Source organism: Siphateles boraxobius, unplaced genomic scaffold, assembly GCF_051911475.1.
Source record: "Siphateles boraxobius isolate OS27281-9 unplaced genomic scaffold, OSU_SipBor_1 170, whole genome shotgun sequence".
NCBI lineage: Eukaryota > Metazoa > Chordata > Actinopteri > Cypriniformes > Leuciscidae > Siphateles > Siphateles boraxobius.
Genome location: NW_027508778.1, coordinates 77501 through 94757, shown reverse-complemented (window position 1 = coordinate 94757; position 17257 = coordinate 77501). Strand labels below are relative to the sequence as shown.

Sequence of the window (17257 nt, the reverse complement as noted above, 5' to 3'; positions counted from 1 at the left end):
TGAAACCAGGATGTGTTTCTCCAGCATGAAGACGGAAACAGGGAGCGTTCGTTCCTCTTTGTTTGATTCAGTGTAACAGCCGACAGGTTTGATTTATTCTCTTGTTGTTCCGGCTGAAGGAAACACTGAGAGATATGGACGCAAGCTGAACGGATTTAAGGGTAACTGCATGAATTCATCAGCGAAGTTCAACCCTTCTCGTCAGAAAGACACAAATTTCTCTTTCATTGTCATTAATTTATTCAAGTTTTGAGTGATTTTGACAGTACAAAAAGCAAACAGAGTCGTGAGAATACAGAAGTAAAGGAGAGCAGATCATCGGGTCAGTTTCTTCACCAGCTCCAGCTCTTCCACTGGTTTCCACTGCTGGTTAATGGTCATCAGCTGAGAGAAAACAGAATCTGTTAATGCATCAACACTCTTCCTCAGCTGATATTAGTGCTGTTGCTGTCCGTATCTGCGCTCATATTATCAGTTCATGCATTCACTGGGATTCGAACCGCAGTTTGAGCTCCTGCTATTATATCAAACATTAACCAGCATTATATTGCAGTGTGAACTATTGACAACAGATATCTGAGAGCGATGAAGAGTTTACTAGGCGTTTACCTTCTGTGGTTTAGACGGATCTAGCGTCTCCCATGGCTCTGGGTTACTTGTCTTGCTTAAACTATAAAAGTCAAGAAATGTTATCACTGTACAGCTTTTACAACATTATATGTTGAATATTAAAGGATCAGACTCTCATAATCATCATATCATCTAAAACTTTCATTTTGCTAGAAACCAACAGAACTTCTCCACAGTAACTAGTGACAATAAAGCCTACAGGAAGCACTTTATATATATATAGAGACTGATAATAATGTTTATTCATGAATTTAATAAGTAAGTTTCTCACATGACATCCGGTTTGGTCAGTAAGAAGTAAACAGAGGTTGTTGCTGCTCCGAACGCCGCACACCCAACAAACCCAATCAGAGGAATTAACTAGAAAAATTCCAGAAAATAATAAGTGAAATAGTTGGAGTGATGAAATATTCCAGATGATGATGATGATGATGAGTCTTCCTCACCTCCTTCCTTTTCTTGAGCATTTTAATAAACCCTCCAGACATTTTTCACCTGCTACAACGAGGCTTCCTAAAGAAAACAATATCCAAAATTATTATTTTCTATTCAGTGTTTCAATGAGAGTTTGAGAGTCACAGATGAACAAATAGAAACCAAACAGCAGTGATGATGATGAAGACGACGACGTTGAGAGTGAACCGACCTTCTGAAGTTGTGTTGTAAATGCAGCATCATTCTGACTGTGTTGCTCATATAAACACAAAAGAGAGGTGTTTGATGGCACGTACACACACACACACACCCATCCTCCCAGGCAGTTCACCTTCATACTGAAACTGATGAGCGCCCTCTGCTGGAGACAACGACAATCTGCCTCACACTGTCACAAATATGAGATGAAAAGGATGTCTGGCCATTTACTGACTGTGCCTGTTTTTGTACAGATGTAGAACCCATAAACAACATCTGTTTAAAACATGCATTTCATTCAGAGTTCAGCTGTCTGAGTCCTTGTACTCTCAATCTACAGCACTTCCTCATCGACCTGAAACACGTCACTCTCACTGATCACAGAAACAATCAAGTAAAAGCATGGGCTAATGAGTAAAGAAGGGGTAACCTTTGTTGTTGGGGATTAATGAATTTCTATTTATTTTTTATCAAAAGTAACTAATATAAACATGTATATAAATGAAAAGGGCATCTCAGGAACAGCACTCGGTGGTTCAGGTCTTCAGGGTTGTGGAGGGGTGAGGCGTCTCAGACCATCATCTCGCTACTGGAGTGCCACAGGGCTCAGGACTGGGACCGCTCCACAGAACACATTGCTATAACTGCCGGTCTTGCAGATTTGCCCTAAACAACACCAGGAGGATCAGGTCCATCCAGTCGGAGCTGCACAACTCCTTCTCCAAGCTCTTGTTCTATCCAGACGGGACTATTGTACTGCTCTCTCCTTCCAGCATCACTGTCAAACCTCTGCAACTGGTCTAGAATATGCTGTTGAGTAGTGTGCTGTCTGGTTGAGTAGTGTGGGTAGTGTGCTGTCTGGTTGAGTAGTGTGCTGTCTGGTTGAGTAGTGTGAGTAGGGTGCTGTCTGGTTGAGTAGTGCGAGTAGGGTGCTGTCAGGTTGAGTAGTGAGAGTAGGGTGCTGTCAGGTTGAGTAGTGCGAGTAGGGTGGTGTCTGGTTGAGTAGTGCGAGTAGGGTGCTGTCAGGTTGAGTAGTGCGAGTAGTGTGCTGTCTGGTTGAGTAGTGCGAGTAGGGTGCTGTCTGGTTGAGTAGTGCGAGTAGTGTGCTGTCTGGTTGAGTAGTATGCTGTCTGGTTGAGTAGTGTGCTGTCTGGTTGAGTAGTGCGAGTAGTGTGCTGTGAGGTTGAGTAGTGCGAGTAGTGTGCTGTCTGGTTGAGTAGTGCGAGTAGGGTGCTGTCTGGTTGAGTAGTGCGAGTAGGGTGCTGTCAGGTTGAGTAGTGCGAGTAGTGTGCTGTCTGGTTGAGTAGTATGCTGTCTGGTTGAGTAGTGTGCTGTCTGGTTGAGTAGTGCGAGTAGTGTGCTGTGAGGTTGAGTAGTGCGAGTAGTGTGCTGTCTGGTTGAGTAGTGCGAGTAGGGTGCTGTCTGGTTGAGTAGTGCGAGTAGTGTGCTGTCTGGTTGAGTAGTATGCTGTCTGGTTGAGTAGTGTGCTGTCTGGTTGAGTAGTGGGAGTAGTGTGCTGTCTGGTTGAGTAGTGTGCTGTCTGGTTGAGTAGTGCGAGTAGGGTGCTGTCTGGTTGAGTAGTGTGCTGTCAGGTTGAGTAGTGCGAGTAGTGGGCTGTCTGGTTGAGTAGTGTGAGTAGTGTGCTGTCTGGTTGAGTAGTGCGAGTAGTGTGCTGTCTGGTTGAGTAGTGTGCTGTCTGGTTGAGTAGTGTGAGTAGTGTGCTGTCTGGTTGAGTAGTGTGCTGTGAGGTTGAGTAGTGTGCAGTGAGGTTGAGTAGTGTGCAGTGAGGTTGAGTAGTGTGAGTAGTGTGCTGTCTGGTTGAGTAGTGTGCAGTGAGGTTGAGTAGTGTGAGTAGTGTGCTGTGAGGTTGAGTAGTGTGAGTAGTGTGCTGTGAGGTTGAGTAGTGTGAGTAGTGTGCTGTGAGGTTGAGTAGTGTGCTGTCTGGTTGAGTAGTGCGAGTAGTGTGCTGTCTGGTTGAGTAGTGTGCTGTCTGGTTGAGTAGTGTGAGTAGTGTGCTGTCAGGTTGAGTAGTGTGAGTAGTGTGCTGTCTGGTTGAGTAGTGTGCTGTGAGGTTGAGTAGTGTGCTGTGAGTAGTGTGCAGTGAGGTTGAGTAGTGTGCAGTGAGGTTGAGTAGTGCGAGTAGTGTGCTGTGAGGTTGAGTAGTGCGAGTAGTGAGTAGTGCGAGTAGTGTGCTGTGAGGTTGAGTAGTGGGAGTAGTGTGCTGTGAGGTTGAGTAGTGCGAGTAGTGTGCTGTGAGGTTGAGTAGTGGGAGTAGTGTGCTGTGAGGTTGAGTAGTGCGAGTAGTGTGCTGTGAGGTTGAGTAGTGCGAGTAGTGTGCTGTGAGGTTGAGTAGTGCGAGTAGTGTGCTGTGAGGTTGAGTAGTGGGAGTAGTGTGCTGTGAGGTTGAGTAGTGGGAGTAGTGACTAGTGTGCTGTGAGGTTGAGTAGTGGGAGTAGTGTGCTGTGAGGTTGAGTAGTGGGAGTAGTGTGCTGTGAGTTTGAGTAGTGGGAGTAGTGTGCTGTGAGGTTGAGTAGTGTGCTGTGAGGTTGAGTAGTGCGAGTAGTGTGCTGTGAGGTTGAGTAGTGCGAGTAGTGTGCTGTGAGGTTGAGTAGTGGGAGTAGTGTGCTGTGAGGTTGAGTAGTGCGAGTAGTGTGCTGTGAGGTTGAGTAGTGCGAGTAGTGTGCTGTGAGGTTGAGTAGTGGGAGTAGTGTGCTGTGAGGTTGAGTAGTGCGAGTAGTGTGCTGTGAGGTTGAGTAGTGCGAGTAGTGACTAGTGTGCTGTGAGGTTGAGTAGTGCGAGTAGTGTGCTGTGAGGTTGAGTAGTGCGAGTAGTGTGCTGTGAGGTTGAGTAGTGGGAGTAGTGACTAGTGTGCTGTGAGGTTGAGTAGTGGGAGTAGTGTGCTGTGAGGTTGAGTAGTGGGAGTAGTGACTAGTGTGCTGTGAGGTTGAGTAGTGCGAGTAGTGTGCTGTGAGGTTGAGTAGTGCGAGTAGTGTGCTGTGAGGTTGAGTAGTGCGAGTAGTGTGCTGTGAGGTTGAGTAGTGTGAGTAGTGTGCTGTGAGGTTGAGTAGTGCGAGTAGTGTGCTGTGAGGTTGAGTAGTGGGAGTAGTGTGCTGTGAGGTTGAGTAGTGGGAGTAGTGACTAGTTTGCTGTGAGGTTGAGTAGTGCGAGTAGTGTGCTGTGAGGTTGAGTAGTGCGAGTAGTGACTAGTGTGCTGTGAGGTTGAGTAGTGCGAGTAGTGTGCTGTGAGGTTGAGTAGTGCGAGTAGTGTGCTGTGAGGTTGAGTAGTGGGAGTAGTGTGCTGTGAGGTTGAGTAGTGGGAGTAGTGACTAGTGTGCTGTGAGGTTGAGTAGTGGGAGTAGTGTGCTGTGAGGTTGAGTAGTGGGAGTAGTGTGCTGTGAGGTTGAGTAGTGGGAGTAGTGTGCTGTGAGGTTGAGTAGTGGGAGTAGTGACTAGTGTGCTGTGAGGTTGAGTAGTGGGAGTAGTGTGCTGTGAGGTTGAGTAGTGCGAGTAGTGACTAGTGTGCTGTGAGGTTGAGTAGTGCGAGTAGTGTGCTGTGAGGTTGAGTAGTGGGAGTAGTGTGCTGTGAGGTTGAGTAGTGGGAGTAGTGTGCTGTGAGGTTGAGTAGTGGGAGTAGTGTGCTGTGAGGTTGAGTAGTGCGAGTAGTGACTAGTGTGCTGTGAGGTTGAGTAGTGCGAGTAGTGTGCTGTGAGGTTGAGTAGTGCGAGTAGTGTGCTGTGAGGTTGAGTAGTGCGAGTAGTGTGCTGTGAGGTTGAGTAGTGGGAGTAGTGTGCTGTGAGGTTGAGTAGTGCGAGTAGTGACTAGTGTGCTGTGAGGTTGAGTAGTGGGAGTAGTGTGCTGTGAGGTTGAGTAGTGCGAGTAGTGACTAGTGTGCTGTGAGGTTGAGTAGTGGGAGTAGTGTGCTGTGAGGTTGAGTAGTGCGAGTAGTGACTAGTGTGCTGTGAGGTTGAGTAGTGGGAGTAGTGTGCTGTGAGGTTGAGTAGTGGGAGTAGTGTGCTGTGAGGTTGAGTAGTGGGAGTAGTGTGCTGTGAGGTTGAGTAGTGGGAGTAGTGTGCTGTGAGGTTGAGTAGTGCGAGTAGTGACTAGTGTGCTGTGAGGTTGAGTAGTGGGAGTAGTGTGCTGTGAGGTTGAGTAGTGCGAGTAGTGACTAGTGTGCTGTGAGGTTGAGTAGTGCGAGTAGTGTGCTGTGAGGTTGAGTAGTGCGAGTAGTGTGCTGTGAGGTTGAGTAGTGCGAGTAGTGTGCTGTGAGGTTGAGTAGTGGGAGTAGTGTGCTGTGAGGTTGAGTAGTGCGAGTAGTGTGCTGTGAGGTTGAGTAGTGGGAGTAGTGTGCTGTGAGGTTGAGTAGTGCGAGTAGTGTGCTGTGAGGTTGAGTAGTGCGAGTAGTGTGCTATGCTCTCTCAGCAATACAGGAACAATTGCTCTGTGACAGAATTATGGGATTAGGAATCTAAGAATTAGGAATCAGTATATATAAATAGATTCTAAACAAACCCATATCCTGTAATTACTACTATCATTATTTATTTTTTTAACAATCATAGTCATATCATAACAATCATAACTGAGCTGGCAGACATAAAAAATGTTTTTTGTAAATGTACTGTATGTCCATTTATAATACTGTAATAATGTATTATATTACCTTTGCATAAAATTCCCAAAAAACAAGTTATTTTTGCAGTGAGTGTGACACATTGACACATTTCTCTCATCTGACTGCCGTTATCAATCTCTTTTTTTCCTATTTTGGCAAGTTGTGAAAACACACTTTACTTTGAAAATTAAGATTAAAAACATGACATTTTGTAAACAAACTACAAACATTTTTATTGTTAGAGACATGAGTGTAAGTTCTGCTGAAGTTGCTCAGGACTCAGCGATGGACTCAAAATCCGAAGCGCCGCCATAAAGTACTTGTGCCTCACGCAGGGAACATCGAGTCCCTCCTCACGCAGCGCCAGGAGAGCCGCCTGGAACACACGAGCTCAGACTTACAGGACAGAAGGAAAGCGAGTGAATCCTGACGGGGAGTGTGTGATTTACCTCTTTGCACAGGTTTTCTACATCGGCTCCAGAGAAGAGCTCCGTCTGATCAGCCAGATCCTGCAAACACACGTCCTGGTGAAGAGGGACACGTTTAGTGCAGACGTTCAGCACGGCCAGACGCCCCTGATCACGAGACAGCAGAGAAATCAACATCAGTTCTATAATCACCATCAGCCAATCAAATCTGCAAGGAAAATCAAGCCCCGCCCTTGTTCTGTTCACTTGCATAAACAGCACAATTGGGAAGAAAACAGCAGCGCAACCCTCTGGTGCTCTTCACGTGTCGTTTTTGTCAATGAAATGAATGTCCTATATTTTTTGTTTGATAATGTTTTTAAGGGGATTTTATGGTTTTTATGGATTAGGGATTTTATGGTACTTAAATATATTTACGCTGTATTTGTTATATAATAATATAATATTATATATTTATAATATTATATCCATTTATTCGCTTTTAGAGTATAGACCTTAAAATTAAATTTACAACTTAAACTGTGGTAAATTTTGAATGCTTTAAAGCACAAACTGAAGTTTGATCTCTTTCAAAGACGACACTTGTCAGATTATAGCTAAAAAGTAAAAAAAAAAAAAAATACGATATAAATTTTTATATGAAATATATATTTTCAAAATCATGTTTTACTCTAAAACTGCAAGAACACCAAAGCGATAAACAAGTTGTGCTCCAAATGTGAGGCTGATATCTCAGTAAATGAGCGTTCAGTGAGAGTGTGTTCGGCTGCAGTACCAAACGCTTCCACTAGGGGAAATTCGTAATAAAAAAACCAAAATAAAAAAAAACCTTAAAACACGAAGAGCACAGACATCATGAAATTGTATGAAGATTTGAAGGTGACTTTAACGTAGTGAAGTGTGTGTGTCTGATGGTAGTGCTAGGACTGTCTGACCTCTCGGTCTGGCGGCGGCACGTATATAATCTGGTCGAGTCGGCCGGGTCTGAGCAAAGCGCTGTCCAGAACTTCTGCTCTATTAGTGGCAGCCACAATCAAAACATCCTTATTACACACTTCCTGGAGTTCCATCTGAAAACTCTCTCACACACACACACACACACACACACACACACACACACACACACACACACACACACACACACACAGTGTTAACATCACTTGAAACTCATTTGTTATTTAAAAAAAGGGGTCCGACCCAAGGACTTTTGTCGCACTTGAACCACGAATAAACACAGAGAAAATGTAATGGATTCGAAGAGTTTTGTGGTTGAAATTTAAAAAAGTAACAAATCCTTCCCTCTCGGGTCAATTTGACTCCATTAGGAATGAATGGAATGCGAGGAATGTTTCAGTACACAGAAAAACCTAAACATGCTCAAAATTCGAACTAAAAATGCTAAAACTTTACCAAAAAATTACTTTATAATGTCTACATGTGTATCTGAATTCACTCTGAAGAAACTGACTTTAGGACCCAGCGGAACAGCTCATTTTCAATTCAATTCACATTTATTTGTAAAGCTCTTTTCACAATACTCATTTTCAAAGCAGCTTTGCAGAAAATATTACAATTTAGAGTGATCTGTTATCAGAGGTGACAGTCTAAGTTTGTACGTATACAAAATCACAGTAAGTCAGTTAATCACAGTGAATTAAAAGGGTTATTCTGAATTTAAGTTGAAAGAATGTGAGGAATGTGCTTAAATTACTCTGTTATTAATCAAATCTAGTCATTTTAAAGATAAATAAAATATAAAATTAAAAAAACCTTCCAAAAATTTGCATTAAAAATAGAAAAAATAATAAAATTAAAACAAAGGAAGCTTTCTTAGGGCTTCGGGTAATTTCGACCCGCGAGAGAAAGATTTGTTCGAGAACACGAGAGAAGGATGAGGGTTAAAAAGGACTCGAGTACTTCAGCTCATCAGTGGATAAAGAGCATCTCTGACCTGATGTGTTCTGGTTTCCTCCTGCTCTCCTCCCTCTATCTGAGCGATCTTTCTTCCCTCGCTCCGCCTCTCCACGGTTCGAAACCCCACGCCATCCAGCTCGGTCAGCAGAACCGACAGAACCTGCGACTGAACGCTGTGAGAGGAAGCGCTGTCCGCTCGAGAGCCCACCATACTGTCGATCTCGTCCAGGAACACGATGGATGGCGCACACGCACGCGCTTGAGCAAACAACTGCAGACAGACCGAGAGAAACATCCATGACATCACTCTTAAAGACGACGAGTCGCTGAAATCAACTCAGTGTTAAGGAGTAATTCACTTTAAAATCAAAATTATAAATGGGCTTTATAAATGGCAGTGAATTGCAACCATCAGTTTGAAGCTCATAAAAGTGCATCTATCCATCATAAAATGCACTTTTATCCTGAAGAGATGCACTTTTATCACGAATAGATGCACTTTTATGATGGAAAGATTCACTTTTATGATGAATAGATGCACTTTTATGATGGATGGATGCACTTTTATCCTGAATAGATGCACTTTTATCACTGATAGATGCACTTTTATCACGGATAGATGCACTTTTATGATGGATAGATGCACTTTTATCCTGAAGAGATGCACTTTTATCACGAATAGATGCACTTTTATGATGGAAAGATTCACTTTTATGATGAATAGATGCACTTTTATGATGGATGGATGCACTTTTATCCTGAATAGATGCACTTTTATCACTGATAGATGCACTTTTATCACGGATAGATGCACTTTTATGATGGATAGATGCACTTTTATCATGAATAGATGCACTTTTATCATGAATAGATGCACTTTTATCATGAATAGATGCACTTTTATCATGGATATATGCACTTTTATCATGAATAGATGCACTTTTATCATGAATAGATGCACTTTTATTATGGATAGATGCACTTTTATCATGAATAGATGCACTTTTATTATGGATATATGCACTTTTATCCTGAAGAGATGCACTTTTATTATGGATAGATGCACTTTTATCATGGATTGATGCACTTTTATCATGAATAGATGCACTTTTATCATGAATAGATGCACTTTTATCATGAATAGATGCACTTTTATCATGGATAGATGCACTTTTATGATGGATAGATGCACTTTTATCCTGAATAGATGCACTTTTATCATGCATAGATGCACTTTTATCATGGATAGATGCACTTTTATGATGAATAGATGCACTTTTATCAAGAATAGATGCACTTTTATCATGGATAGATGCACTTTTATGATGAATAGATGCACTTTTATCATGGATAGATGCACTTTTATCATTGATAGATGCACTTTTATGATGAATAGATGCACTTTTATCATGAATAGATGCACTTTTATGATAGATAGATGCACTTTTATCATGGATAGATGCACTTTTATGATGGATAGATGCACTTTTATCCTGAATAGATGCACTTTTATGATGAATAGATGCACTTTTATCATGGATAGATGCACTTTTATCATGGATAGATGCACTTTTATGATGAATAGATGCACTTTTATCATGAATGGATGCACTTTTATGATGGATAGATGCACTTTTATCATGGATAGATGCACTTTTATGATGGATAGATGCACTTTTATCCTGAATAGATGCACTTTTATCATGAATAGATGCACTTTTATGATGGATAGATGCACTTTTATCATGAATAGATGCACTTTTATCATGAATAGATGCCCTTTTATCATGGATAGATGCACTTTTATCATGAAAAGATGCACTTTTATCATGAATAGATGCACTTTTATTATGGATAGATGCACTTTTATCCTGAATAGATGCACTTTTATCATGAATAGATGCACTTTTATCCTGAATAGATGCACTTTTATCATGAATAGATGCACTTTTATCATGGATAGATGCACTTTTATGATGGATAGATGCACTTTTATCCTGAATAGATGCACTTTTATCATGAATAGATGCACTTTTATCATGAATAGATGCACTTTTATCATGGATAGATGCACTTTTATCATGAATAGATGCACTTTTATCATGGATAGATGCACTTTTATCATGGATAGATGCACTTTTATCATGGATAGATGCACTTTTATCATGGATAGATGCACTTTTATTATGAATAGATGCACTTTTATCATGGATAGATGCACTTTTATTATGAATAGATGCACTTTAATCATGGATAGTTGTACTTTTATCACGGATAGATGCACTTTTATCATGGATAGATGCACTTTTATCATGAATAGATGCACTTTTATTATAGATAGATGCACTTTTATCATGGAAAGATGCACTTTTATCATGAATAGATGCACTTTTATCACCGATAGATGCACTTTTATCATGGATAGATGCACTTTTATCACGGATAGATGCACTTTTATCATGGATAGATGCACTTTTATCACGGATAGATGCACTTTTATCATGGATAGATGCACTTTTATCACGGATAGATGCACTTATCATGGATAGATGCACTTTTATCATGGAAAGATGCACTTATATCATGGAAAGATGCACTTTTATCACTGATAGATGCACTTTTATCACTGATAGATGCACTTTTATCATGGAAAGATGCACTTTTATCATGAATAGATGCACTTTTATCACTGATAGATGCACTTTTATCACGGATAGATGCACTTTTATCATGGATAGATGCACTTTTATCACGGATAGATGCACTTTTATCATGGATAGATGCACTTTTATCACGGATAGATGCACTTTTATCATGGAAAGATGCACTTTTATCATGGAAAGATGCACTTATATCATGGAAAGATGCACTTTTATCACTGATAGATGCACTTTTATCATGGATAGATGCACTTTTATCACGGATAGATGCACTTTTATCATGGAAAGATGCAATTTTATCACGCATAGATGCACTTTTATCATGGATATATGCACTTTTATCATGGAAAGATGCACTTTTATCACTGATAGATGCACTTTTATCACGGATAGATGCACTTTTATCATGGATAGATGCACTTTTATCATGGAAAGATGCACTTATATCATGGAAAGATGCACTTATATCATGGAAAGATTCACTTTTATCACTGATAGATGCACTTTTATCACTGATAGATGCACTTTTATCATGGAAAGATGCACTTTTATCATGAATAGATGCACTTTTATCACTGATAGATGCACTTTTATCACGGATAGATGCACTTTTATCATGGATAGATGCACTTTTATCACGGATAGATGCACTTTTATCACGGATAGATGCACTTTTATCATGGAAAGATGCACTTTTATCATGGAAAGATGCACTTTTATCATGGATAGATGCACTTTTATCACGCATAGATGCACTTTTATCATGGATATATGCACTTTTATCATGGAAAGATGCACTTTTATCACTGATAGATGCACTTTTATCACGGATAGATGCACTTTTATCACGGATAGATGCACTTTTATCATGGAAAGATGCACTTTTATCATGGAAAGATGCACTTATATCATGGAAAGATGCACTTTTATCACTGATAGATGCACTTTTATCATGGATAGATGCACTTTTATCACGGATAGATGCACTTTTATCATGGAAAGATGCAATTTTATCACGCATAGATGCACTTTTATCATGGATATATGCACTTTTATCATGGAAAGATGCACTTTTATCACTGATAGATGCACTTTTATCACGGATAGATGCACTTTTATCATGGATAGATGCACTTTTATCATGGAAAGATGCACTTATATCATGGAAAGATGCACTTATATCATGGAAAGATTCACTTTTATCACTGATAGATGCACTTTTATCACTGATAGATGCACTTTTATCATGGAAAGATGCACTTTTATCATGAATAGATGCACTTTTATCACTGATAGATGCACTTTTATCACGGATAGATGCACTTTTATCATGGATAGATGCACTTTTATCACGGATAGATGCACTTTTATCACGGATAGATGCACTTTTATCATGGAAAGATGCACTTTTATCATGGAAAGATGCACTTTTATCATGGATAGATGCACTTTTATCACGCATAGATGCACTTTTATCATGGATATATGCACTTTTATCATGGAAAGATGCACTTTTATCACTGATAGATGCACTTTTATCACGGATAGATGCACTTTTATCATGGATAGATGCACTTTTATCATGGAAAGATGCACTTATATCATGGAAAGATGCACTTATATCATGGAAAGATGCACTTTTATCACTGATAGATGCACTTATATCATGGAAGGATGCTCTTTTATCACGGATAGATGCACTTTTATCATGGATAGATGCACTTTTATCATGGATGGATGCACTTTTATGAGCTTCAAACTGATGGTTGCAATTCACTGCCATTATACAGCTCAGAAGAGCCAGGGTGTTTATTAATATAACTCTGATTGTATTCGTCTGAAAGAAGAATGTCATATACACCTACGGACAGCTATTTATTTTTGGGAGAACTATCACTTTAAGTGTGTGATGTTGGACCTGTGCGAGTGTTTTCTCCGAGTCTCCCACGTAAGGAGAGAACAGCTGGGCTCCGCTGAGGGAGAAGAAGGTGCAGTGTGATGAAGAGGCGGCTGCCTTCACCAGCGAGGTCTTCGCACACCCGGGCGGCCCGTACAGCAACACTCCTCTGGGCCGAGAAACACCCATCCGCACCAGTGCTTCTGGAAACCTCATGGGCCACTCGATACTCTGAACACAAGCGTCATGTCATTAAACAGAAGAACTGAACTCTTCCTTTTTAGACCTTATGTGCCAGAGAAACAAGTGCACAGACATCTCTAGAGTATTGTCTTTGAAATTTTGTTTTTATGGCATTTTTTATGACATTGCTGTCGAGGAGTAATTAGCTGGTGAAGTGGATTTACTTGTAGGGTAAACGAAAGTTATCACGAGCATTGTAAGGTTTAAAGCAGATGACTTTACAAATGTCAGTACTAGACCGGGAAGTTTTTTTTAAACGAGCCGTTCATTCATAAATACGTGATCGCAGTGAAAATACAAACCGGAAGACAAAAGACAACGAGTGCCGCGCTGAAAAGGGGCGGGGCTACATACGGTCTATAGTGTGGTGTAGTGTGTGTGTGTACGTCACCGTCGGCTGTTACACACACTGAGCGGCAGCATGTGTTTTCAGCTGCGAAAAACACACAAAACGCATCTAAAACGGGAAAGAGCTTTGAGATTGACTGTATTAATAGATTTGACAATAAATCTGAGGTCTATTTTTACAGACTGATGAACGCTACAGAACAGAGAAGCAAATGATCGTTGCAATTCACACAAACAACGACTCCAGGCAGAGAAAGCTGGATTTGCAGTTTTCATTGTGTGCCAATATTCTGAATTACGGGGTAAAATAACACACTACATATTGTATTGACAACTCATCAATTAAATATTTACCATCGTATATTCTGGATGATTGGATGTTTATAAATAAACACTGACAAAAACTGTACAAATTTTAAGGCTGGAAGATATGATGTTATATAAAACATTGATAAGTGATCACATGGATTTAGACCTATATTGTATTTATATAAAGCGTTCTAGGGCTGCAACAACTAATCGATAAAATCGATTATAATCGATTATGAAAATCGTTGTCAACGAATGTCATTATCGATTAGTTGGTCTGCTTACGTCACGGGGAGCGTTTACTGGTACGCACACACACGCAAGGTCTCTCTCCCTCAGGCACTCTGCCGAGCGCGCGCGCTACACGGTTTGGAGCAGTCTCTGTCTCGCATGCGCGCTCTTGCTTGCGCGTTCTAGATTTCGGGAGTTTGAACTAATTCGCGGGCATCAAGGAGCCGCAATCAATATGCGGGAGACTCCCGGGACTTCCGGGATGTCTGTATTTTGTCTCGAGCATCAGGTTGCGCAATCAGTTCGCTCGCAACGTAAGGGATGGATTAAAATAGCGCTACCGCAGAAATAGGTTAAATTAAAACGGTCTTTACAAAGCGAAGCACTAAATATAAAGGCAGTTAATAACAGCAGCAGTAAAATATTGTTTTTTAGTCACTGTACTCAGTGGTTTTCAGCGAATGCTTGTGCACTAATGCATAATTTCTCCTGTCCTTTACTCAAGCCTGTTAGCTTGCTGGGTAACGTTACCTCCATTCCGTTCTCTTTTTATAGCATTTGTCTACTAAGTTTTAATTGTTTTTCAAACGCGATCTACTGCGGCTCTACATTCACACAATTGTTTTCAGTCTTTCTATATTTATTTAATCAATTTATCCTTATATTATTCTTTTATATATTATATATAATATATTATATTCTTTATCCTTATATTCCTTATATATAATTAATTTTAAATAAAAATTAAATGAATTATATATTTTAGATGTTTTTAGTTTGTTTTTAGTTCAGATATTCACATCTGAACAACATGTCTGTGTAAATTTGTTTTAACAAAAATTGTGTTAAAACATAATATGTTGGATATCATTTTTTTAACAATAATCATGTTTGTCAACTTGCCATCAGCAATTATCATTAAAAACAATGCAAATATTGATATTAGTAAAACTCAATGTGTGGCTTTTGCACTTTTTAAAGTACACTTTTACACATAAATACCCTGATTTACGGTTTTATTTAGTTATAATAAAAAAAAAAATCTAATTTAATTTCTATCCGATTAATCGATTAATCGAAAAAATAATCGTCCGATTAATCGATTATCAAAATAATCGTTAGTTGCAGCCCTAAAGCGTTCACAGGCAAATTTGCTTTATGTAATTCCCCGACGTCGAAATCAGGCTCATATAAATGTCAGGAAAAACAATTCCAGCTGCATGTGGATATCCATGATCACTGGATCTTTCATAAGTTAAGTCCAACGTTTTACTCGTATTTTCGCAGTTTCCTCTGTTAAATCCAGTCACTCAGCAGCTCTTCTGCCACTCCGGCCGGCTGAGGGAGTGTGTTCCCGCGGGAAAGTGACGTGGGTGCATACTCTCTTTTGGCTGCCAGTAACCAAGTGAACTCTTGTACCTGTTTGAGTTTGAGCTTCACGTCCTCTAGCCCTCCGATCTCCTCCCAGCTGATGGGTTTGAAGTCAGTCGCTCCGATACTGCTCCTCAAACACGACGGGTGCACGTGCCGCAGCGCTCGCATGAAGTGCTGCATCGACACCGGCTCACTCGCTCCCGCCTGAACGACCACGACAACTCATCACAATCACAACAACTCATTCATCACAACTCATTACAACTCATCAAAATCACAACTCACTCATCACAACTCATTCATCACGACTCATCACAATCACAACTCACTCATCACAACTCATTCATCACGACTCATTCATCACGACTCATTCATCACGACTCATTACAACTCATCACAATCACAACAACTCACTCATCACAACTCATTACAATCACAACTCACTCATGACTCATCACAACTTATCACAATCACAACAACTCACTCATCACGACTCATCAACTCATTCATCATGACTCATCACAACTCATCACAATCACAACTCATTACAATCACAACAACTCACTCATCACAACTCATCACAATCACAACAACTCTCTCATGACTCATCACAACTAATTACAATCACAACAACTCACTCATCACGACCCATTACAACTCATCACAATCACAACTCATCAAAATCACAACAACTCACTCATCACAACAACTCATTCATCAAGACTCATCACAATCACAACTCATCACATTCACAACTCACTCATGACTCATCACAACTCATCACAATCACAACAACTCGCTCATCTAGACTCATCACAACTCATTCATCATGACTCATCACAACTCATCACAATCACAACAACTCACTCATAACGACTCATCACAACTCATTCATCATGACTCATCACAACTCATCACAATCACAACAACTCACTCATAACGACTCATCACAACTCATTCATCATGACTCATCACAACTCATCACAATCACAACTCACTTATCACAACTCATCACAATCACAACAACTCACTCATCACAACTCATTCATCATGACTCATCACAACTCATCACAATCACAACAACTCATTCATCACGACTCATCACAACAACTCATTCATCAAGACTCATCACAATCACAACTCATCACATTCACAACTCATTCATGACTCATCACAACTCATCACAATCACAACAACTCGCTCATCTAGACTCATCACAACTCATTCATCATGACTCATCACAACTCATCACAATCACAACAACTCACTCATAACGACTCATCACAACTCATTCATCATGACTCATCACAACTCATCACAATCACAACAACTCACTCATGACTCATCACAATCACATCAACTCACTCATCACAACTCATTCATCATGACTCATCACAACTCATCACAATCACAACAACTCATTCATCACGACTCATCACAACAACTCATTCATCAAGACTCATCACAATCACAACTCATCACATTCACAACTCACTCATGACTCATCACAACTCATCACAATCACAACAACTCGCTCATCTACTCATCACAACTCATTCATCATGACTCATCACAACTCATCACAATCACAACAACTCACTCATTACGACTCATCACAACTCATTCATCATGACTCATCACAACTCATCACAATCACAACTCATTCATCATGACTCATCACAACTCATCACAATCACAACTCACTTATCACAACTTATCACAGTCACAACAACTCACTCATCACGACTCATCAACTCATTCATCATGACTCATCACAACTTATCACAATCCAACAACTCACTCATCAACTCATTCATCATGACTCATCACAACTTATCACAATCACAACAACTCACTCATCACGACTCATCAACTCATTCATCATGACTCATCACAATCACAACAACTCACTCATGACTCATCACAATCACAACAACTCACTCATCACAACTTATCACGCCTTATCACAATCACAACA

At 40.3% G+C, this 17257-nt stretch overlaps 2 protein-coding genes across 3 annotated transcripts in view; both read right to left on the bottom strand.

Annotated features, from left to right (window-relative positions):
- Nucleotides 1–216: 216 nt before the first annotated feature.
- On the bottom strand, nt 217–1625 carry LOC143740325 (normal mucosa of esophagus-specific gene 1 protein-like). The gene is made up of 5 exons (XM_077232465.1): nt 1277–1625; nt 1077–1143; nt 902–990; nt 610–670; nt 217–384 (listed from the first exon to the last, which is right to left on the bottom strand). The coding sequence occupies exons 2-5, from the start codon at nt 1116–1118 to the stop codon at nt 316–318; spliced, it is 261 nt and encodes an 86-aa protein (XP_077088580.1). The 5' UTR covers nt 1119–1143; nt 1277–1625; the 3' UTR covers nt 217–315.
- A 4155-nt stretch (nt 1626–5780) lies between these two features.
- Nucleotides 5781–17257, bottom strand: part of LOC143740324 (ATPase family gene 2 protein homolog B-like) — a 15101-nt gene continuing 3624 nt past the window's right edge. For both annotated transcript variants that reach the window (XM_077232463.1, XM_077232464.1), the window contains exons 4-9: nt 15325–15483; nt 12796–13005; nt 8255–8488; nt 7239–7373; nt 6325–6450; nt 5781–6251 (exon numbers count right to left, since the gene is read on the bottom strand). In XM_077232463.1, the coding sequence (XP_077088578.1) occupies nt 6114–6251; nt 6325–6450; nt 7239–7373; nt 8255–8488; nt 12796–13005; nt 15325–15483 (1002 nt within the window). In that variant the 3' untranslated portion in view covers nt 5781–6113. The remainder of the gene's footprint in view (nt 6252–6324; nt 6451–7238; nt 7374–8254; nt 8489–12795; nt 13006–15324; nt 15484–17257) is intronic.

Coding starts and splice junctions, on each gene's coding strand:
- LOC143740325 (XM_077232465.1), bottom strand. CDS start 1,118: ATGTCTGGAGGGTTTATTAAAATGCTCAAGAAAAGGAAGGAG. Junction 671..901: donor CTGACCAAACCGGATGTCAT/GTGAGAAACTTA, acceptor TGACTTTTATAG/TTTAAGCAAGACAAGTAACC. Junction 385..609: donor ATCCGTCTAAACCACAGAAG/GTAAACGCCTAG, acceptor GTTTTCTCTCAG/CTGATGACCATTAACCAGCA.